The sequence below is a fragment of the Piliocolobus tephrosceles genome, chromosome 17, assembly GCF_002776525.5.
Source record: "Piliocolobus tephrosceles isolate RC106 chromosome 17, ASM277652v3, whole genome shotgun sequence".
Taxonomy (NCBI): domain Eukaryota; kingdom Metazoa; phylum Chordata; class Mammalia; order Primates; family Cercopithecidae; genus Piliocolobus; species Piliocolobus tephrosceles.
The window spans coordinates 51,436,399-51,461,144 of NC_045450.1; the positions used below are offsets into that span (position 1 = coordinate 51,436,399).

General features: G+C 45.7%; 1 protein-coding gene across 1 annotated transcript in view; it reads right to left on the bottom strand.

The window, feature by feature from the left end:
* Positions 1–688: 688 nt before the first annotated feature.
* CMTM4 (CKLF like MARVEL transmembrane domain containing 4) overlaps positions 689–24,746 on the bottom strand; it is an 82,404-nt gene continuing 58,346 nt past the window's right edge. Inside the window, exons 2-4 of the mRNA XM_023210107.1 lie at positions 22,373–22,549; positions 9,659–9,757; positions 689–8,138 (exon numbers count right to left, since the gene is read on the bottom strand). Coding sequence (XP_023065875.1) covers positions 7,974–8,138; positions 9,659–9,757; positions 22,373–22,549 — 441 coding nt within the window. The 3' untranslated portion in view covers positions 689–7,973. The remainder of the gene's footprint in view (positions 8,139–9,658; positions 9,758–22,372; positions 22,550–24,746) is intronic.

Consider the following 24,746-nt stretch of genomic DNA (forward strand, 5'->3'; position numbering starts at 1 on the left):
GAGGGAATGGTTTCAGGATGAAACGGTTCCATCTCACATCATCAGGCATTAGATGCTCATAAGGAGCACACAACCCTAGATCCACAGAGAACCTAATCCCACTGCCGAGCTGACAGGAGGTGGAGCTCAGTTGCTTGCCACTCACCTCCTGCTGTGCGGCCTGGCTCCTAACAGGCCCCATGGTACCAGTCCACTGCCCAGGGGTTGGGGACCCTGGCTCTACTTCTCACACTATCCTTTTTACAAACAAAAAAACTAAGACAAAGTCGGGTAAGTGGCCCAGGGCCCTCTCACTTACACATCAGGATAGTGTCTCACAACAGCCTCAGGCAGCGGGAACCCTGGGGCTCTCTAAACAGCCCAGAGAACTGCAGCCCTGGAGGACCCAGGTCCCTGTTCTTGTCCAGGCTGATGGGAAAAAGACAAGACATTCCACCCAAACTGTCACACACCACATGTGCTGAAAACGCATATGAAAGCTGGGTGTGCAGGAGCGGAGAGGCCCCTGGTGGAATTTAGTTCCACCTTCTCAGCCCTGGCAAAGCGGCAAAGCTGGTGTCACAGAGGCCTTGTTCCACCGAGGATCATGGCTCTGTTCAACCTCCACACAGCAGCCCTGTTTCAGGAACTGGATCTGTAACCTTTAAGGGGCAGAGGAGGCCAGTTAGAGCGAGGAGAGACAACGACATCCTTACACGTCCATTTATTAAACAAGAGTTCCTTCATGACGATTTATACAATAGTTATTAACGATTAGTGTTGAGAAAATTATTTTCCTCTACATACAAAAATACAGATTTGAACACCATGAAAAAGATCAAGACAAGTACCATGAAAAATTGGTCCTTCAAATGAAAGGGGGAAAATTGAGGGCAATGTGAGGCTTTGCCTGCTGTCAGGGACAAATCAATAGCAGCAAAGCTTTGGGGCCCCAACCCACTCCAGACATAACAGACTTGAACCCAAGAGCCAGGCCAGCCAGGGGGCACCCACCCAGGGCTTCCGTGTCAGCTGAAAAACCAAACACATAAACCTAAGTTTGCCCAATAGGCATTGCCTCAGAAAGCCCACAGTTGTGTCTTTAAACTGCCTAAATGAAAGAGACTTAACAAGTAAAATGTGATAGTTGTTAATATTGCCCCCCAAAAGTGCCACGAGGTGAAGTACCATGGATAAATCATATTGGAAAGTTACTACTTAGCCATCTGGCTTGACTTCCTTGGTTATCAGATAATTACATATTCTGACCCTTCAGAAGGACATCAAAAGCTACGATTTTATGTTTCAATCCATCTGTACCTTCATTTGCAATGGCTCAGCTAGTTTATTCAAGGGTTTTGGGACCAGCCATAACTCACGCCCTGCAGGAAGGAGAGGCGAAAGGAGCCGCTGAAGAGTATGTGTCTGTGTCTTGGTGTCATCTAGCTCCTCACAGCAAACAGCCTGTTTTGTTCAGGCCTGAAGCCTGGAATATGCCGCCGAGCCTAGCCAGAGCATCCACAACGAACCAATACGAGATCTGAGTGGAAGGTGAGAGCTCCGAAGCCGGCTGAGGTCCCCCGGGAAGCTTCCCACTCTGCAGTGGCAGGAAGGCCGCGCCTCTGCAGGATGCCTGCACTGATCCTGGAAGGGGCCCGGGCCAGAGAATACACTTGGGCTCAGTTCACCAGCCCAAACCACAGGGGAAGGAGCCAGACGCCGGCCTCTCACCATTTTACACCCAAAGACAGGAGGTCAGGGCTCTGATGCTACTCTCTTGTTTGTAAAATATGGAACCACTTTCTTTGTACTGTTTGAGGTGAGCAGTGGCTCCAAACTGAGCAAGTGGTTAAAAAATGCCAAATGCAATTATACTGACTTATAATTATTTCACAGAAATATACTCTTACTCTCAGACTATTTAAATAAGCAGGAACAAGATGTGGGAGAAGCAGCAGCAGAGAGGAAAGAGGAATAGCCAGGGAATTTTTTTGTTTTTTTCTTCTTCTTTAAAATACATACGAAGTGTAAAGAGAAAATGGCCAAAACCTCAAAACTACCATTGTTGAAAACAATATTAAAAGGACACAATCTAAAATCATGCTACAAAAATAGTGTTATCTGGCTTAACTAAATGTACATCTTTTTTTTCCAATTCCATGATTGACAAGAGTGCTTATGCGACGCATGGAAGGCACCAGAGGTGAAGTGATTATTTGCCTTAAAATATAGAAAGACAGAATTGCCTACTTTGAAAAAAAGAATAGTCATACTTGTAAATAAATAGTTTAGTGTTTCTGCCATGGGTTCCTGAACCCCTACAAATTTCAACATATACAAATAGTTTCAATTCCTAGCATTCTCTTAGAGGGAACCATGTCAAACAAAATCAAGTTAGGAAAAGCACTGATTTTATCCAAGTAGGTCAATTTGAGGCAAGATTCAAAAACTCATTTTAAAATGGGTTACAGAGTGAAAGAGTTGGGAGCAGGCAGCCCCCTTTGGGCCTGGGCCAGCCTACAAGTCCATCATAGGTGTCCTGCCCTCGCATCTGCCAGCCCTCGGGCCAGCCAGGTCTCCCTTCAAACCCTGAGTATTTGCCTTCCTCACTTCTGCAAAGAGGGGAACAGAGTCTTGAAACCTGCAAAATTGATTCTGGAAAAAGGCAAGCAAAGCAGGGCCTGTGGGGGGAAGCAGCGTGAGTCAGGCCTCACCCTGGTGCAAGGGCACCAAGTCTCCCTTCTCTCCCCTCGTCTCCTCACCATCCCTTCGCGTGACTGACTTTCCTGATAAAAATGGGGTACTTCCTACTGGGTGTCTGCACTGTCATCCTAAGGCAACTCAAGACATGATAGTTTTAGACTATGATCAAATCTCACACAAACCATTATCAGAATCTTGTTTCACACCATCTCTCTTTTCAGAAACAGTTAGGAAAAGAAACTCTGGCCTGGCCCTAAATCCCATTAGCAAAGCTGACTAAGGTGGTTTGAGATATGTTCTTACTCCTAAACTCAAACTTTAAAAGTTTCGATAGCTCCCTGGGGTCCAAGCCAAAGGCTCCCTGGCCTTTCTGTATTATGCATCCCAAAGAAAACACACCACCCCAGGTGTCTAGATAGCAAGTCACCTGAATTAAAGCCTCAGCATAAAAAAACATAGACAACAAACTTCCCTATGAAATAGGTACACCATTCAAGGACCCATCATCTAAACTTTTCTAGGCAAGTTGCCAGTGATTCAAACTCAGTGGGCTTGTGGGTGATTTCTTCCCTTACTGTTACGTTTGTGGATAGGAAAAACGAGAAAGGAAAAAAAAATTCCCCAAGGTTGAAAAACTGTATCCAAATGGAAAAATAATGTATCCCAGACAAAAGAAGAGAAAATATAATAGGACCTATTCCGCTTCAAGCTGAAGAGTGTACAAATGCTACTCACTCACATGAAGAAGAATTGAACAGAACATTCACTTTCAGAAGAACATTCTTCTAGACGTAATAGATATTGAAGGTATTTTCTCTCACAGTTTCTAAATAAAAGAAACATAAAAGGTCAAATATTTTAAATTACTTTCTCAACCAGACAGTTCTTGTGATTTGAATGCCATCTGCTGAGAAGAGAAGCAACACAAGATTCTGTAAAGCGCCAGGGAAGTTTACAAAGCTGAAAGCTGAGGGTGTCAGGCCTGCGTCCTGAGATGGCAGCCAAGCCAGCTTCAGAGTCACCTGCTGGACCCACATGTTCCTGAGCCAGATGCCAGGAGCTCACCCATAGCACGGGGAAAACCTGTCGCCAGCATCCCACTCTTGCCCTCAAGCTGACTGTGGAACATAAGACAGCTTTCAAAGACAAGAGGACAGGAAGGCAGTTAACCAAGTACACGTTTCCAAGGTAGCCTGAGCTGTCTAGTGCTGATGGAAGACAGGCGGGGTGTTCCAGGCCACCGCTTCCTCCCTCATCTCCCAGACCTGACTGTGTGTGGACCTCACCAGCCTACCAAGCTGTTGGGCCTGGACATGGGTGCTGATAAAATAAGACAAACCTGGAAAAAACCCTGGATTCTGCAACTTCACTGGGAACTAACAAGGCACCTAGAGACCTCACAAGCTAACGGCAGTCCCTGGAGCAGGAAGCAACTTGTTATTCTGCTCAAGAGAATCCACAGTAGCTCTTGGCCTAGAAACTTTTTTCCCCTTTCTGATACCTGTTTAATGTCATTATTTCTCTGTAAACAAGATCTGGAGAAGATGACAGTCAGGCAGTGGCACAAAGACTTCATGATTGTTTTGAACACAGATGAGACAATGGGAACCCTTAAATCATCACTGCCTTGCAGAATCACTAAATTGGTCAGGTGTCTCCACGCTCTATTCATCTCCTAGGTGCTAAGACCAACCCACAGAAAATCTGGCGATTTACCTCGCCAGAGAGGGATTAGACCTCAGTCCACCTCTTAGAGCACATGGATAGGTGAGGTTTTCTCATGTGAATCTACAAGAAAACGTACGCCTGGGCCACACGCAGGACATGACAGACACTAGGGTTGTTCAGGGCTCATTCACTGCAAGCAAGAATTCACATACATGAGTGCACAAAGGTGTTAGAGCTTAGTCTCCTCAGGCTTAACCCAACGCTGACTCACTAGGACAGCTTCCAAGAACCACAGATGAAACTGCAAACTTGAAGAGCGTCAAAATGTTTTCAACTGAGTCACGAAGCTCTCCCAGAAGCACCCGACATAGGGTGGAGGTCAGACACATTCCGTGGCTGCCCACAGGCGTGAGCCTTCCCGCCAGGGGACAGTAACAGGACCCAAAGGGCTGCGGGTGCTGCCGGCTTCCCAGGGCCAAGCCCTCAGAGCTGGGCTGGCCTTGCCCATGCTGGCTTTAGCTCACGTTGCCAAGGAAGATGTGTATCGGGGCTGTGCAGGCTGCCACATTCTTGCTTTTTCTGTAGACAAAAGTCACCTCCCTCGGATGGCTGTTCACTTCAAATTGAACTTATCTGATGCGATTTTAATCTGTAACTGCATCTGCTCTTCCCAGCTTTATGTGGGGCCAACAAGTATCTTCAACCTTTCATGACTGTAATCCCTCTTTAAGGCAGGGAAAACGTATTTCCCTCCAATGCCTTCAGCAGTGCAAAGGAAGGATATCAAAGAGAAATCAGAGGGAAAAAATACCAAAGCCACCCAATCAGTGCCAAAATAAACTTTCTCTGAGGACGTTCAGTGTTTGCATCCATCTAAAACCACCAGAGGTTCCACCAAATGCTTGAGGGTTTCAGCTGTACAGTGTCCAGGAACAAATCCAAATGCACATAGCAACTGCAGTTTCTTCAAGTTTTGCTTGAAATGTGAAAACCTATATCATCCCACCAGAACAGTGAGAAAAACTAAGGTCACTCAGCCTTCAAATGCCCCAAACCAAACTGATATTGGTCCCTATTGAAACTATTAAATGCAAAACACTTCCTTCAATTTGCCAAGAGGTCATTTTAAGGCTCCCAGATATAGATTGTCTTCTGTTTGCACAGAGGCAATATAAGAAAAATATAGGCGTCTCCACATTCACCGTGGACAACCCTATTCCCTCCAGAACTTTCGTCACCACATGGTCTATACATGATGACATGTGCAACCACACATTACATCAAATAGAAAGTGTCCATGGCACCACTTCCGGTCCTAGTGGGAGTTAATTAAATACAAGGAGAACATTTACAAAACCACAGGGGAGCCTCATGGCACAAAGGATATTAAATAGTTACAGGGACATAAATAATTCTGAAGAGTCTATCACGAAGATGCAAATTGACTCCTAAGTCGCTCTGTGGCGTGTCATCCTTTTTGGTCATTCATCTGCATTTAGTTTCAGTGACTTCAGAACTATTTCTTACAGCTGACAACATATCCTTGGGAGGCCGACCACCTGCTCCCACTTTCACCAGATGATTAAGTGGTTTTACTGAAGTGACCTGGGAAAACTTGGGCAACAAGCCCACCTGAATGGTGTTTTTCTTTTTAATCTCACTTCAAAGGTGGTCTTTTTTGGGGGCCAAGTAACATGATTCCCAGCAGGAGATTTCTGATAAAGCTCAGGGTGGTCCTTCCAAGTGGGCCCCATTTAATGCAAGGCTGAGCCTTTGTGGCCTTATTTTAAAAGGGACTCTCAATGGGAGATAAGCCCAGTTTTGACTTTGCAAACACACTCAACAGACCTGACAGGCAGCACACCCAGCTGTGAGCCGGCCTGGCTGCCCTCTCTGTGGGAGCAGAGGGGAGACAGTTGTTAACAGGCTAGCAGGGTCAGCCCGAGGCAGACATGGTGCTCAGCCACATAGCCTGGGCCACTGCTCCGAACTCAGATCGTACTCAAGGTGTTGGTGCAGGGAGCTAACCCCAGCTCCGACCCCCAGCCCAGCAGTGTTGCCTGATCAACACTGTGAGATCAGATGCTATCCTTTCCCGGGGAATGAGACGCCACATGTGCATAAGGGGACACTTTCTCACAAAGACCCCCGCCGCCCCCTCGGAGTTATTTATTACACAGTACACTGCTAAAGCTGTCAACATTTGTCAGCACTTGATCTTGGGGATTTCTCCACATTACTGCAAAATCTTCCTACCACAGTAAGTGCTTTTTGGTAAGGGCTAAACACAAAATGTTAGAGCTAGAGTGAGGTTTGTAAACATTAAAAACAGTTCAAAGAGTGAAAACCTGACAAACCAAACCAACTTTTTTCCATAAAAGATATAATTAATCTCTAGTTAAAAAAAAACAAAACTACTGCATCATGGGGACTCACTGAACTCATTCACCACACACAATAATCTTCACTTTATCAATAATCAATCAGAAACCTTAAGCAGCTAGGATTTTTCACCCCAACAACTCCCAAGAATGATGTCTGTAGTTATGACACTGAGGCGCCCAAAGCAACAGTTAGTGCCTTTTGAAACATGGGTGGAAGGGTGTGTTCTGGTGCAAATTCAAGTATTTTCAAATCCTAGATGAATCTGCTCAGAATCACATTAGAACTCTTTGCAGGCATTTAGAAAATTAGCACACATCCCTAAAATAGAGGGGCGTGTGTGTGTGTGTGTGTGTGTGTGCGCGCATGTGCATGCTGTTTTTTAACACAACCACATACCTCCCACCTGTGGTCCATGAAGCCAGCAAATGGGCAAGTGCTTCGGCTGGTGGAATAGGCTTGTTTCTTTCATGGCTTTTACCTGAGAAGGTAAAATGACTGAAAATCTGCAGTTCAGCCTCAAAGTACTTAGGGAAGGCAGGAAACTGGAAAACAAGATGGTCCCCATATTCCTGGAGAAGAATCTGGGGTTCAGGAAGCTGATTCATTTGAGGAAGAATCAAGTGATTTCTCATCAGAGTAGGAAACAAAAGGTAACCCTCTCATGAGTCACAGGTCCCTAGGAGCCATCCTAATAGGACATCAGCTTTCCCCAACCCTGTGGCCTTTGGGCTGGTGCTGGCTGCCTGGGGGCCCTGGCATGGAAGACGAGGAGTGGGTTGGATCCTGGCAGCCAGACTCAACACTGACTTGGAGCAGGTGGTGCCTAGGGCTGCCTGAGAACCACTACCGACTGACCGTTCCAATGCTGTCCCTTCATTCCTTCATATTTCCCCCCCTTTTAGCAGCCCCATTTAATCCAAAGTCGTCTTGTTACAAATACACATGACAGGGTGGCTCAGAGTCAAAGGAAGCCTGTGCTTCAGGGCAGGTAAGACTTCAAGTGGACCTGGGCAGTGACACTGGCTGCTCCACAGCCCCAAACACCAAGGAACATGGGCCTCCTGACTCCACCGCGGACCCGCCCACTGGGCCACTCGGGAAACCCTTCCCCAAAATGAACTTTTACCAAAGAGGACAAAATTCAACTGAATCACATGGAAATCTGACACAACAAGGGAAAGAAAACTTGACTGAGAGACGGGCACAAGGACGGGAGGGAGGAGGATCCAGGCAGGTCCTCACGTGTCCAGGCGCTGGATCTCAGGGCGACTGTCCACATCCCTGGACTCTGTGCGGGCTCGGATGTAGTCATTGGTGCTCTGCTGGCGGATGCTGACTCTCCATTTCTGCACTGCCAGGAATGTGTTCACTGCATATGCCGCAGTCGCCAAGAAGCCAAATATCTAAAACACACCAGCACAGTTAGTCCTCGGGCACGTGGCCTAGCCCCACAAGGCTTCCGTGGTGACCCAAGCCACGTGCAGCCCCTTCCTGCTCTGCCAACTGACCACTACAACCCTGTGCCTTCATTCTTTGATCTCTTTCCCCTCTCAGCAGCCCCATTTAATCTAAAGTCTTGTTTCAAATACATATGACAGGGCGGCTCAGAGTCAAAGGAAAGCCTGTGCCCAGCCCTGCTGGATGTGTGGCTGTCACACCACGGCTGAGTCTCTAGTCATGTGACACACAGAAAATCTTGCCTGACCTAAAGACAGCCTAAGGTTTCCTTTGAAGTATTGTGGACCTATAACAAAAAAAATCACAAAAGTACCTCTTTTACTGCACCTTCAGGGCCTCTGGTCCCAGATGAGAAAATACAGTGCAGACAAAATGTAACGTAGACAGAAAATCAGGGTTTTGCATGTGGGTCCCAAATCAAGCCACAGGGCCAAACGTTCCACATCACAGCCCCCACCCCACACCTGCCTCTCACTGGGCAGCTCCAAGTAAGCAGCTCCAGAGTGAGAAGCACAGAGTTTTAATTATTAAGACTGACAAATCTCCTGAGTGGCACCTGAGAGAACAGCTAGTTTAATCATTTATAAACCTTTTAATCCCCCCATTACAAAAAGGATACCTGTTCCTCATAAACTGAGAGCAATACAGCAATGCAGGGCATGCAGACGGAAAGTCCTACATTATCTGGTCCCTACCCGCCATGGCATTTCCACCTTGAAATGTCATGTGACTGCTAAATGGTGTCATGACTGCATTCAAGAACCCTCCCTTCCCCAGGCAGGTAAGGCCCTTTCTTTTTTTATTTATTCATTTATTTATTTTTTTTTTTTGGAGACAGAGTCTCACTGTGTAGCCCAGGCTGGAGTTCAGTGGCGCGATCTCAGCTCACTGCAAGCTCTGCCTGCCGGGTTCACACCATTCTCCTGCCTCAGCCTCCTGAGTAGCTGGGACTACAGGCACCTGCCACCACACCCAGCTATTTTTTTTGTATTTTTAGTAGAGACGGGGTTTCATCATGGTCTCAATCTCCTGACCTCATGATCCGCCCACTGCAGCCTTCCAAAGTGCTGGGATTATAGGTGTGAGCCACCACGCCCGGCCAGGTAAGGCTCTTAAACAACATCACTGACAATCATCAAGGACTATGTTGGAAACGAACCAAAGCAGGGGTTCTTGAACTTGAGTATGCATCTATATCATCCAGAGGGTTCATTCAAATACATTTCTGACTCAGTAGCTCTGGAGTGGAGCCTAAGGATGTCTAACAGACGCTGAGATTGCTGTTCTGGGGCCCATACTTTGAGAACCACAGCACTGAAGGGACTGGGACCCCTGCTGGCCCAGTAACATCATCTTTAGCAAAGGAAAAGCCACAGGAGGGGGAGCAGGACAAATGCCAGGGACAGGCGAGCAGGTCACAGGTGGTCCCCAGATCAGCCTGCTTTAACCATTTGAGTTTGCTTACCACGGCAGCAATTTCTGCTCCGGCTCTGTGGTTTAAAGTAGCCAGTACGATTGAAGCAATAAAGAAAAGGAAAGTGCTGAGTCCAGTGTTGACCAAATCCTAGAGAGAGAGAGACAAAATAAAACAAGTGAGAAGAACCATTCCATCTTTGCTCTAAAAGCAACTGAAGAACTTTCAAAATAAGACCTACAATACCCAACCTCCCTGGTGGTCCATATTTCAGTCTCAATGTCACAGGGTTACTGGTCACACAAAAGAAGGCAAAGTTTATGACACTACATGATAAATCATCACCACAAAATCTGCATTTTCACCAACCCCACTACCCTTTCTGAAGAAATACTAACCAAAATTGGTAACAGTAATTATCATTTAGAGGTCTGGTGCCATCTTTTAAAAACCACACTCAAATCATCTTGCTATGGACAAAGCTCTCCAGGGGTCCAAATGTACTAAAACTGGTGAAAATCCCTCCAGCATTCCCCGCACTCACATGTGACATTCAAAACAAACTTTCACACATAGAAAGTACACAGCCACACCTCACGCTCTTTCTCAAACAGTCTTTCAAGCCTCTATGTCACTAAAGCCTGGAGAATTTTCTCCTAAGTTTCTTGCACAGCACACATCCACCGTTTCATAGATTTAATTCCTGTCTTATTTGTAGAAGGGAACATAGCACGGTAATGAAAGGTCACAGCCTGAGCAGGGTCCAAACCACCCATATGATTTTGGACAAGCTACTTTGTTTCTGTGCTTTATGTGAGAATGTACCCCATTCCTCCCAGAGTTGTTGAAGGAATTAAATGGAACCATACAGGTGAAGAGCCCAGCATGGTGCCTGGCCCACAGCTATGGCTGCTTACACATTTACTGTCACTTCTATTATCACCACTTTGGCCTGAGGCCCCCAGTAGCCTGGGTCATAACAGAGTACCTCTAAAACCTCTATAGGAAAAAGAATTCAGGAAAAAACCCAAACTGCCTGAGTGCCAGGCTGATTACACTATAAACACCTGATGGGCCCTCTGGTCTGGCCTGGCTCCAAGGTCGATTTCCTCTTTTTGAAGATGTAAAGATGGCTGGTGCAGTGGCTCATGCCTGTAATCCCAGCACTTTGAGAGGCTGAGGCGGATGGATCACTAGAGGTCAGGTGTTCGAGACCGGCCTGGTGAACATGGTGAAACCCCATCTCTACTAAAAATACAAAAATTAGCTGGGCATGGTGGTGCACACCTGTAATCCCAGCTACTTGGGCAGCTGAAGCATGAGAATCACTTGAACCCGGGAGGCAGAGGTTGCAGTGAGCTAAGATTGCGCCACTGCACTCCAGCCCAGGTGACAGAGCAAGACTCTGTCTCAATAAAATAATAAAATAAGATCTAAAGAGACAATGCTGGCATCGTAACAGTGCTGAGCCTTGCAGCAGACACCCAACCTGCTCCTGGCTCACGGAAAGCTCTGCTCAGATACATCTGCCAGCAGGATGGGTTTCAGCTACGACCTGTGTAAGCCAGGGCAAATTTTTCACAAATTCAAACCAGAAAGCATTTAGTTACACTCAGCTCTGGTAAGATGCTATAGGGGTAAAAAGAGAATATAAAATATACTTCCTAAAGCAAAGACTATTCAGAAACAAGGGGAAAATATAATACACTGTGAGGTCAAACAACAAATAAAGCAGTATCGACATTAACAGTGACTATATAAAAATAGAGATGCAGCAAAGGGCTAGAAAACAAACAGGCCAGGTGCAGTGGCTCATGCCTGTAATCCCAGCACTTTGGGAGGCCAAGGCGGGCGGATCAGCTGAGGTTGGGAGTTCGAGACCAGCCTGACCGACATGGAAAAACCCCATCTCTACTAAAAATACAAAATTAGCCGGGTGTGGTGGCACATGCCTGTAATCCCAGCTACTCAGGAGGCTGAGGCAGGAGAATCACTGGAACCCGGGAGGTGGAGGTTGCCGTGAGCTGAGACTACGCCGTTGCACTCCAGCCTAGGCAACAAGAGCGAAACTCCATCTCAAAAAAAAAAAAAAGAAAGAAAGAAAAAAAAAGAAAAGAGAAAACAGTCAAAAATGTTAAAGTTGTAGGAGTATCCATAGTTTTAAATTTGTGTTAGCAATGATCATTAACAATAGTGAATGGAGAATGAGATGATGAATGGGATCAGTGAATACAAGGAAAAAAATTTCAAAAAGCCTATTTTAAAAAGATACAAAATAATCTTCCAATATGATCTGAGGCTAAGGGACCAGATTAAACCAGGGGGAAAAAATGCCAGCAACTGCCAATAAAAGCATAACATATCTGCCTCCTCAAATCCCACTGAATTATATTTAAATACTGAAGCACTTGCTTAAAAGATGAATCTAAATATAATTGAGCTTCTAGGGCAAACACTAGCCATGTGTGACTAAAGTTAAACTAATTCATATAAGATTAAAAAATTCCACTCTTCAATCACACTAGCCACAATTCAAGTGCTCTGTAGCCACACGTGACAAGTGGCTGCCTCAAGGGCAGAGCAGATCAGAAAGCATTTCAATTATCAGAGCAGCTGCTATGGCACCACATTGCCCTGAGACCAATGACTAGGTCACAGAGATGGGGAAAGAAGGACATGTGAAACACTACCATGAGGGTGCACACAGCCAACTCAACTGCAGGACCTTCTACAGGATAAATGACCCAGTTTTTCTAACAAGTCAACAGAATAAAAAGAAAAAGAGGGGCCAGGTATGGTGGCTCACACCTATAATCCCAGCACTTTGGGAGGCCGAGGTGGGCGGATCACCTGAGGTCAGGAGATCGAGACCAGCCTGGCAAACATGGTAAAACCCCGTCTCTACTAAAAATACAAAAATTAGCTGGACCCCATCTCTACTAAAAATACAAAATTAGCCGTGGCCAGGTGTGGTGGCTCACACCTGTAATCCCAGCACTTTGGGAGGCTGAGGTGGGTGGACTGCCTGAGCTCAGGAGTTTGAGACCACCCTAGGCAACATGGCAAAACCCCATCTCTACTAAAACACAAAAAATTAGCCAGGCACAGTGGCATGCACCTGTAGTCCCAGTTACTCGGCAGGCTGAGGCAAGAGAATTGCTAGAGGCCAGGAGGCGGAGGTTGCAATGAGCCAAGATCTCACCACTGCACTCCAGCCTGGGCGACAGAGTGAGACTCCCTCAAAAAAAAAAAAAAAAAAAAAAAAAAGACATTGTGAGACAAAGGGGAAATCTGAATATGAACTGGATATTAAATAAAATTAAATATCACTAAGTCTGTTGCATATGACAATGGAATAGTGCCATTTAAAACACAGTGCTGTATTTTAAAAAGAAAGGTAGTGAGGAAACAAATGACAATGTTAAGCAACTATTGAACAAATACTTTTTTTTTTTTTTTTTTTGAGACGGAGTCTCGCTCTGTCCACCAGTCTGGAGTGCAGTGGCGCGATCTCAGCTCACTGCAAGCTCCGCCTCCTGGGTTCAAGCCATTCTCCTGCCTCAGCCTCCCGGGTAGCTGGGACTACAGGCGCCCGCCACTGCGCCGGGCTAATCTTTTGTATTTTTAGTAGAGACGGGGTTTCACCGTGGTCTCGATCTCCCGACCTTGTGATCCGCCCGCCTCGGCCTCCCAAAGTGCTGGGATTACAGGCGTGAGCCACCGCACCCGGCCTGAACAAATACTTTTAAAAATGTGTATTCCTACCTAACACTTTAAAGCAAAATAAATCAAAGAGAATAAAAATTACGTTTAAAAAGCAAAACCACAAAAGTATGTGTGTGTGTTTAAATAACCCTGGTCAAGAAGAACTTTCTAAGCATTATACCAAATGCAGAAACCTTCAAGTATAATCTTGACACATATTAAACCTTAAATAACCATTTGACAAAATGGTCAACATTGGCCAGGCACAGTGGCTTACGTCTGTAATCCCAGCACTTTGGGTGGCCGAGGTAGGTGGATCACTTGAGGTCAGGAGTTCGAGACCACCCTGGCCAACATGGTGAACCTCTGTCTCTACTAAAAAAACACAAAAAATTAGCTGGACGTGGTGGTAGGTGCCTGCAGTGCCAGCTACTCAGGAGGCTGAGTCAGGAGAATTGCTGGATTCTGGGAGGCAGAGGTTGCAATGAGCAAGACTGCACCCCTGCACTCCAGGCTGGGTGACAGAGCGAGACTCTATCTCAAAAAAAAAAAAAAACTGGCCAGGCGCAGTGGCTCATGTCTATAATCCTAACACTTTGGGAGGCTGAGGCAGGCGGATCACCTGAAGTCAGGAGTTCAAGACAAAACTGGCCAACATGGTGAAATCCCATCTCTACTAAAATACAAAAATTAGCCAGGCGTGATGGCAGGTACCTGTAATCCCAGCTACTCGAGAGGCTGAGGCAGAATTGCCTGAACCCGGGAGACGGTGGTTGCAGTGAGCCAAGATCGCGCCACTGCACTCCAGCCTGGGTGGCTGAGCAAGACTCCGTCTCAAAAACCAAAAAACAAAAACAAAAAAAGCTCAGTATCTTTAATTTATAAATAGCTCTTGCAAATTAATGAGAAAAAGTAACAAAGTGAGAAAAGGACATATATAAACAATTTGAAAAAGAATACTACTGGGTAATAAGCAGGAACAAATATTCAAATTTACTTATAGCCAAAGAAATGAAAAGTAAATTGGCAGTCATATACTACTATTCACCTGTGGGACTAGCAGACTATACACCTGGGCTAAGCGTGTGTGTTGGAGAGAGTGAGACACCAACAAGAAGGGCTTCAATGACACAACTTCCTGGAAAACCACTGCCAATAGGTATCAAGGGTTTTAAAGAGGTTCATGTCATTTTCCTATGAATCCTACAGTTGGAAATCCATCTTAAATATCATAGTGGAGGCTGGGAGTGGTGGCTCATGCCTGTAATCCCAGCACTTTGGGAGGCCGAGGCAGGCGAATCACCTGAGATCAGGAATTCTAGACCAGCCTGGCCAACATGGCAAGATCACGTCTCTACTAAACAAATACAAAAATTAGCTGGGTGTGGTGGCACATGCCTGTAACCCAGTTACTCGGGAGGCTGAGGCAGAGGAAACACTTGAACCTGGGAAGCAAAGGTCACAGTGAGCTGAGATCGCGCCACTGCACTCCAGCCTGAGACACAGAGAGAGACTCCAACTTGGAAAAAAAAAAAATCATATTGGGGGCCAGGCACGGTGGCTCCTGTCTGTAATCCCAATATTTGGGAGGCTGAAGTGGGTGCATTGTTCGAGAGCAGCCTGGGCAACACGGCAAAACCCTGTCTCTACAAAAAATTCAAAAACATTAGCCAGGCATGGTAGTGCATTCCTGTAGTCCCAGTTACTTGGAAGGCTGAGGTGGGAGGATTGCTTGAGCCCAGGAGGTCGAGGCTGCAGTGAACTGAGACTGCGCCTCTGCACTGCAGCCTGGGAGACAGGATGAGACTCTTGTCTCCAAAAAAGTAAATAAATAAATGATATAAGGCAAAAAGGTCTAAGTATAAGGAAGGAAGCAAAGTGCTCAATAGGGGAGTTGTTCAATAAAATGGGAGTTCCATAATGGAACACTATGCAGTCATTAAAAATAATGATGTTGTATATTTAACATGGAAGGTACAATAATTTAAATGAAGGCCGGGCACGGTGGCTCAAGCCTGTAATCCCAGCACTTTGGGAGGCCGAGACGGGCGGATCACAAGGTCAGGAGATCGAGACCATCCTGGCTAACACGGTGAAACCCCGTCTCTACTAAAAAATACAAAAAACTAGCCGGGCGAGGTGGCGGGCGCCTATAGTCCCAGCTACTCGGGAGGCTGAGGCAGGAGAATGGCGTGAACCCAGGAGGCGGAGCTTGCAGTGAGCTGAGATCCAGCCACTGCACTCCAGCCCCGGCGACAGAGCGAGACTCCGTCTCAAAAAAATAATAATAATAATAATAATTTAAATGAAAATGCATGACTTTAATGGTTCTATTTTTCTGCACTCACATATCACAACACAATGCATAGGCGAAAAACAGTCTAGAGAGAACGGTTTAGGATTCATACTCAAGTGTTTTAAGTGGTTACCCTTCAGTGGGTCATATCACATATTTTTAAACAGCTTTATTGAGATATAATTCACATACCATAACATACACCCAATTAAAGTATACAATTCAATCACAATGTAATTTTAGAACGTTTTTAGCACTCCAAAAACAGCCTTGTACGCATTAGCAGTTATTCCTCATTCCTCCCCCAACCCTAGGCAACCACCAATCTGCTTTCTGTCTCTATGGATTTGCCTATTCTGGACACTGTGTGTGTGTGTGTGTGTGTGTGTGCATGCGCACGCGTGCGCGTGTGTGTGAACTCTGCCACAAATATGCAAATATTCTGGACATTTCATACAAACAGAATGATATAACATGTCTTTCGTGCCTGGCCTCTTCCATTTAGTATAATGGTTCTAAGGTTTATTCATGTTGTAGCATGCATCAGTACTCATTCCTTTTTATTACTGAATAATAGTCCATTGTATAGATACACCACATGTTATTTATCCTTCATCAGTTGATGGACATTTATTTCTACTTTTTGGTTATTACAGATAATGTAGCTGTGAACCTACAAGCTTCTGTGTGGACAAGTTTTCATTTCTCTTCAGTCATCAGATGATTTTTTTTAAATTACCTATTATCTTCTAGTTTTGGGGGGTTTTTTGGTTTGTTTTTTGGTTTGTTTTGTTTTGTTTTTACAATAAGCACTTATTATTCACACAATTTGAAAGGCTCAATACTGGAATACTGCAAATCTTAGTCAGCATCAAGCACTTGAGTTCCTGGGCCATGAAACAAATCAAGGCTGAACTGATAACAGATGAAATATTTGTACACAGAATCAGCCTGGGGCTGTCACTGCAGTCCTGGTTGGCCCTCAAACCAATGTGCTGTGTGGCTGGCTCTAGCCTCTGTCCTACACATCCAGGAGACAAGAACGTTTGCAAGCACTCGGCCCACGCTTTGCACTCACTTGTGCTTGAAAGGCCCCAGGATCAAAGGGACAATTATAATGTTGATGACAGTAGCAGCTACTATCTATGGAGTCACTGTACCAATCACATCGCTCCCAGTGAATTCTAACTTAATTATGATCCAAAATGAACAAATTTTGTTCTACTTTCATAGATGAGGAAACTGAGTCCCAGAAAGAATGAGTGTGCTATAATGAAAAATATTTAATCAAATCCTTGAATCTCGTGAGTGATATGAGCGTCTTTTGTTATTCATAATGAGTCCCTTTCAATCATACCCAAGTTTACGCTAATGAAGTGACTTTTGTGGGAACAGGGTGGTAGACAGCTTCAGGATAAGGGCAGGTCACCAGAAAAGCCAGCCAGGTGATTAGAGAGTGGGAATTTTCAGCCCCATCCCCTGGACCTCCAGGGAAGTTAGAGGAGCTGGACATTGAGTTCAATCACCAAATGGCCAATGAGTCATGCCTACCTAGTGAAATCTCCAGAAAAAATACCTAAACGGTGGGGTCTGGGGAGCTTCTGAGTGGAGCTCGTTCTGACTCCATAAGGACGGAGGCTCCTGCATCTGACAGCCTCACTCTATGGATCTCTCCCATGTGGCTGTTCCTGAATTGTATCCTTTAAAACATATCAGTGATTGTTTAAGTAAAGCACCTTCCTGAGTCCTGTGAGTCACTGCAGAAAATGACTGAACCTGAGGAGGGGCGGTGGAAACCATCGAATCTGTACTCGGCCAGACAGAAGTGCCTGGGCGCCCCTTTTGCAGCTGGTGTCTAAAGTGGGGCCATCTTGTGGGACTGGGCCCTCATCTGTGGGATCTGTGCTAACTCTGAGAGTTAGTGTCAGAATTGAATGGAACTTCTGAACACCCAGTCAGTGTCAAAGAATTACAGGACAGCTTGGTGTGGAAAATGTATTTGGTATCAGAAAAAAAAAAAAACACAGGGGCTCAGGGCTCAGCCAGTGGACCCTATGGGTGATTGCCAACTGTTCTCAACCCACCACAGCACCCGGCCTAGGTTCTGAGATAGAGGCCTAAGAGGTCTCCGGGGCCACAGACCCCACTAAGAAAAGGCGACCAAAGCGGAAGAAGAAAAACAGGACAGTGTGGGGGCTCAGGATGCGAGATGAGAGAGTATGGCAGGAGGGACAGAGTGCCCCATAGCAGACACTGCCAGGATGTTGGGTAGGGTGAGAACCTAAGAGCAACCAGAGGATCCAGGAACACGGAGGCCCCATCCCAGGCTCCTGACCAGGGGACTTTCAATGCCGCCAGACTGGAGTGGTCTGAAGATGAACTGGGCAAGACCACCACATAGTCAGGATGGTGGACTGGGGGAAGGGGCAGGAGGTGTGTTTGGCTGGAAAATACACATGGGAAGCTTCTGGGGTGTTGACAATCTCCTATTTGTTGACCCAGGTGGTGACTGTATATTAAACTCCATATTTACTTTCATAATTTTTTCAGAATTTGACAATAAGAGATTAGAAAAGAGAGATTAGGAGAGGGGGAAGTAGAGAAGGCAGGTGCAGAGCTCCTCTTCAGGGAAGTCTGGCTGAGCTGGCCCTGGGCTCTAGGGCCAGTTGAGTAGGAGCCACTGGCAGGCTTTTGGGATGGGGGAGGATCAGACATGCCTTTTAGATAGCACCACATCCCAGAAGGGAAGCGGAGGAAAGGAGGAGCCCTGTGGCACTAATCAAAGTAAACAGGGGTGGAATATGTGAGTGTGTGAGCTCCTAGGACACAGAGCAAAACAAGTATCACCAGGTGTGGTGGCTCACGCCTGTAATCCCAGCACTTTGAGAGGCTGAGGCGGGCAGATCACCTGAGGTTGGGAGTCCAAGACCAGTCTGACCAACATGGAGAAACCCCCGCTCTACTAAAAATACAAAAAAATTAGCCGGTCATGGTGGTGCATGCCTGTAATCCCAGCTACTCTGGAGGCTGAGGCAAGAGAATCATTTGAACCCAGAAGGTGGAGGTTGTGGTGAGCCAAGATTGCACCATTGCACTCCAGCCTGGGCAACAAGAGCGAAACTCCGTCTCAAAAAATAAAAAAGTATATATATATATATATATATATACACACACACTTTTATATATATATCAAAGAACAAGTCCCACAATCCATCCAAAAAAAACAACCCAAACCAAAAACTTGACATTAACAGAATCTTTCAAATTCCATCAAATTATGCTTGCAGAAAATTATGCATTGTCCTCCTTATTTATCATTTCTCATCCATATTTATGTCAACCTGGACTCCTGGAATGACCTGTGTTTTTAAATCCATACCAATCATACCCTATTTTAACCATCAGGCTGGCTCTGCTGGAGACAAAAATACTCCCAATACTCCCACCACCTTGTTATAGAAACACAACACAGCCAAGGCTAACCCTTCTGTAGTGAGTTGATGAGCTAAGATGGGCCCTGAGGAGCTCACTTTTTCACCCCTCTCAGAGAACACTGGACACGAGCTACCTTTAATAGGTACCATCTTGGCTGGACACAGTGGCTCACACCTGTAACTTCAGCACTTTGGGAGGCTGAGGTGGGCAGATCACCTAAGGTCAGGAGATGGAGACCAGCCTGGCCAATGTGGCGAAACCTCGTCTCTACTAAAAATACAAAAATTAGCTGGGCATGGTGGCGCACGCCTGTAATCCCAGCTACTCAGCAGGCTGAGACAGGAGAATCACTTGAACCCAGGAGGCAAAGGTTGCAGTGAGCCGAGATCACACCATTGCACTCCAGCCTAGGCGACAGAGCAAGACTCCATTTCAAAAAAAAAAAAAGGTACCATCTCCTCAAGTTCATGTAATATATATGGCCTTTTGTTGGGCAAACACACAGCTTTTATCTGCTCCAAAAGAGTAGAAAGCCTGGAATGGATCCCAACGAACAGCATGGTGCTCTCAAGTGATCACATCACCACCCAGCCACAGACCCAGGCCACCACCACTCAGAGAAAAGAAGGAGTATCAACTTCCCAAGGGAAGAGATGCACCTCAACATGACCAGTGACATAGTAGTGTGGTAGTTAACAAGAGGAAAATCTTTCATGATTAAAACAGAAAAAGCAGAATTCCAGAAAGCTCACTAAATAGGTATTTCTGGGCCGGGCATGGTGGCTCACGCCTGTAATCCCAGCACTTTGGGAGGCCAAGGTGGGTGGATGACCTGAGGTCAGGTGTTTGAAACCACCCTGGCCAACATGATGAAACCCCATCTCTACTAAAAATACAAAAATTAGCTGGGCGTGGTGGTGCATGCCCATAATCTCAGCTATTATGGAGGCTGAGGCAGGAGAGCCACTTGAACCCAGGAGGTGTGGGTTGCAGTGAGCCGAGATCATGCCACTGCACTCCAACCTGGGCAACAGAGCAAGACTCTGTCTCAAAAAAACAAAAAACAAACAACAACAAAAGTAGGTATTTCTGGGGATAAACGCTGGCATAAATTAGTAAGAACTCTGAAGTGTGAAGTCTTTTAACAGATTAATGGCTGTCAGATAAACTGACAAAACAGAATTAAGGGGGTCAAGTCAAACCTGGTGGAAGTAAACAGGGGAACAGTGTGGATAACATAACAGCAGCGTGCCAGGACACCTCTTACTCAGGTGAGATTAACATCGTGGCAATGGCTGCAGCACCCACTAGTTTGAGGCCTTACCAGGTGCCTTTACACACATTACCTCATCTTATACTTAAAAAAAAACCTGTAAAAAAAAATTATCTCCACTTTACCAGTGCTGACATTTCACCAATGTAGGGCTCTCAGTGACTAGCCAAGGGTCATGCACAGCCCGTTTTAGCAGCCACCTTGGACTTGAACCCAGCCCGGTCTGTTTGACTCAATGCCTACAGTCTTAACCTTTCCAGCAGCTGCCTCTTTGTCAAATAGGTCCTCCCGCAGGGTTTCACAGCCCAGCCCCTTACTCAACAAATATTTATTGACAGGCTTCAGGAACACCAGGCAAGTACGATAGCAATGAACAAGATGCTGACCTTGACCTTGACCCTGCATCCATGGTATGAGCATTTTAACTGCGGGAGGTTTGCAAAGTTCCCTTAAACTGTCTACTACATGCTCTGTAAGCATTTTCTTATGGATAACATAAACCTCATTTTAAAAATAGTTGAGACATTACAACCTGTCACAAAAACTCAGACAAAATGCTTCTAGTTATCTAGAGGTTTTAGAGCTTAAATTTAAAATACCACCACACATTTTTCTCAGCTTTCAGTGCTAAGACAAAAAATAGCTAAGTTTTTAACTGACATCTACTTTTCTAGATCAGCAGCTCTCCTTTTATTTTTCCTCCTTTAGGAGTCTGTGCTGGGTAGGACAACCCAGAGAGCACCTGTAAGGAGGACCTTCCCCACCCAGGGCACACCGGGAGAGCAGCCCTGCCAAGGAGGTGGCAGCTCCAGCCTCCTCCTTGGGGCCCACACTTTCTCACGGGCCCAGCAGCAGCCAAACACAGAGCCATGTGTGGCTTCTGTGTGGCTCCCGATCTCAGGCAAGGGTAGCTGGTCTGAGGCGCTCTCCTCCTGCTTCCCCCTCAGCAGCTGAGGTTTCCACGGCATTTTCATCCCACAGGCATAGCAGGGTGAGGCAGCCGACTGTGCTTACGTGGATTTCCCTGACTGACTCCCTTTAAGCTCTTGCACATGCTAATTTGCAAATAAATATCAAGAAAACCAAATGATATTAAAATCCCTTTCTCATTCAGCACAGTAAGGACACAGTCTAGGAAAGGGAGTCTAGGACTGACCAGCTCTGTGCTTCCCGTCTGATTAACAAGGGTGGCCAAACAGGGCTAAGAACCCAAACCATGGGGAGAAAAGGGCAGGTTTCCACTCAAGATTTTCTGATCAAACCACCAAACCCCCCAGGTCCTCCTAGTTGCTTTGAATTTAATAATATTCCTAGGCTCAGGTTGGGCGCGTGGCTCACGCCTGTAATCCCAGCACTTTGCGAGGCTGAGGCAAGTCTCCTGACCTCAATCACGAGGTCAGGAGATTGAGACCATCCTGGCTAACACGGTGAAACCCTGTCTCTACTAAAAAAATACAAAAAAATTAGCCTGGCATGGTGGCAGGCACCTGTAGTACCAGCTACTCGGGAGGCTGAGGTAGGAGAATGGCATGAACCTGGGAGGCAGAGCTTGCAGTGAGCCAAGATCTTGCCACTGCACTCCAGCCTGGGTGACAGAGCGAGATTCCACCTCGGAAAAAAAAAAAAAAATTCCTAGGCTCTGTAAGTTATTGGCATTTTCATTCACATTTTCAATTCTTCCAGAATCAATATTTTTATAAATGGCTTTTAGGTCCAGTCTGAAAAATATGTAAATGTCTACACCATATTATTTTATTTCCCATATTCTCCAAATATCAACATGACCAGTCTTCTCAGATGATCGCAAAACTGAAATGACATATTTAAAGTGGCCAAAATAATTGTTACGATGTTTCTCCCATTAGTTAAGATTCAGCTTATTTTGTAGTTTTACTCAACCCAGTAAAGAAATTTAAAATTTCACAGTTGAATTAAAATGGAATATTTAAGGATCAAAATGAACTAGAACCAAACACGACCTGGAGAGATTCCAACTTTTCCTTGGAGCCAACCAGCGCGTGATCCTTTCGTGGCCAGAGTGGCCACTTGTACTCACTGTCAGGTTCCAGTTGATCTGGGGGATCCTCATGTGCAGGTTGAGACTGAACATAATCAGCAAGACGCCAGTCACCACAAACGCACTGCAGCTCACAAACTCAAAAAAGTAGAGGCCTTCACATGGGGAGCATGCCATGATGGTCTCTATGCAGATGAATGCAATCAGAGCCAAGATCTAGGAAGAAAATTGGAAACATATATGTGTGTATATATTTAGTATACATCTGTGGACATACGTACCTGCCATGCTTAAACACTGAACAACAATAATATATTGCCCCAATATACTGGGGACAGCATTGTAACTGTCGGAAATCAGACCTGCTTCAATTCTTACATAAAGAATAGGTGTAGGGGTCTTAATGAAAGGATCAAATTACTAATGTAAACAGTGAAGGCCCACCACATACACTAAAATCAATCTGGTGTGATGTGGCCTGCGGGTGTAAACTGCTGGCCCTTGGGAGGAAGCAGAAACATCTCTACGATGTTTCTAGGTCTTCCCCTGCCACCAATAAGTAAGTGGGTATTGCCTATGTGTGTTTCTAATTCATGGTCTCCACCACAATTATCCCAAACACTGCAAGAGCAGAATTCTGATGGTGTCCAACTTAGGCCATCTGCAGTTACCTTGGTGGCTCCTGCTAAAGTCACACAGGTTAACTGAGACTCCTGACAGCTTTAAAATGATGATTGGTATAATCTCCTCTTTCCCCAATTAGGCGGGAACAAAAGGCCCACCTCATTAATTCATATGGTTTTAAAAAATATATTTTTTGAACTTGATCACAAGAAGATGGCAGCTTATTAAAAAACATTAAGAAATCTACCAATAATAGAATAAATTTCTAGGCTGGGCACTGTGGCTGAAGCCTGTAATCCCAGTACTTTGGGAGGCCGAGGTGGGTGGATCACCAGAGGTCGGGAGTTCGAGACCAGCCTGAATAACATGGAGAAACCCCATCTCTACTAAAAATACAAAATTCGCTGGGCATGGTGGTGGATGTCTGTAATCCCAGCTACTCAGGAGGCTGAGGCAGGAGAATCGCATGAACCTGGGAGGTAGAGGTTGCAGTGAGCTGAGATCGCGCCATTGCACTCCAGCCTGGGCAACAAGAACGAAATTCCGTCTCAAAAAAAGAAAAAAGAATAAATATTTTTTTCTGAAGGACCAAAGTAACATTCTGGCAATATGTCCTAAGAGTTCACAGATCATAAAATCAAATAGATATCGAAGGAAATTACCAAGTGAACTTTTAAAAGGGGATTTCAGGAGAAGGAGGAGGCCCAAAGGCAGAGTTAATGGCCCTGTGATCTAAGAAAGGTTTCGAGCACCTAAAGCCAGATCAGTCTTGGGCTCCCGCTCCGCTCAGTTCAGTGGCATCTGAAGCCTGTGCCGCTGCTTCCAGGCTGGCCTCCACTTCACAGGACAAGGAAGCAGAGGCAGGCAGCTCTGTGGTCCTCTAGAGACTTGTCCTTTAGAGCTTGTGAGAAATGTAGAATCTCTGCTTCCTCCCCTTGAACTACAGAATCAGAATCTGCTTTCTGATGAGATCTTCAGATGATTAAAGTGCCAGGAGCATCCAAGGCACAGGCTGTTCTGGGGCCTTTCTCCACCTGCTGAAGTCCTACTGGTGCTTTCCAATGCTCCACTTGATGCTGCCACCATCTCCTCCCCATTTCTTCCCTGACTGCTTCTCCGTGCCAGACATCAGCTTATCCTACTCTCTACCAGGAAAGCTGGTTCGCCTGTGATTGCATTCTATCCTTACCATCTTGCAGCCTCTGCCTCCTGAGCTTTTAGGGGGCAGGGCAGTCCATCCCCATCTACTCCCAAGACACCAAGCACAGTAACTTGCACACAGCCAGCAGACGGGGGCTGAATGAGCCATTAGAAAACCCACATCTACAATTCCTGGCTGCCTGGTCAGTGTCTTCAGGTGAATGGAAGAGTGGTTATGCCTTTCCCATTGTCAACTGTCTTCTACATAGAACCTCTTTCCTAACAACATGTGGTCTTTTCTAAGTCAACACATTAAAGATGCCAGTCTTCTTAGTCAAAGGATACAAAATTTCAGTTAGACAGAAAGAATAAGTTCAAGAGATCTATTGGACAATATGGTGACTTAGTCAACAACAATGTGTTGCACTGTATTGTTAAGAGTAGATTTTAGATATGGTAAGAGTAAAGGCAAAAATTTCTGAACATAAAAGTTGTAGTGTAGTTACTAAAAGTGTTTCTCCACCATGCGTGGTGGCTCACACCGGTAATCCCAGCAGTTTCAGAGGCAGAGGCAGGTGGATCACCTGAGGTCAGGAGTTTAAGACCAGCCTGATTAACATGGTGAAACCCCATCTCTACTAAAAATACA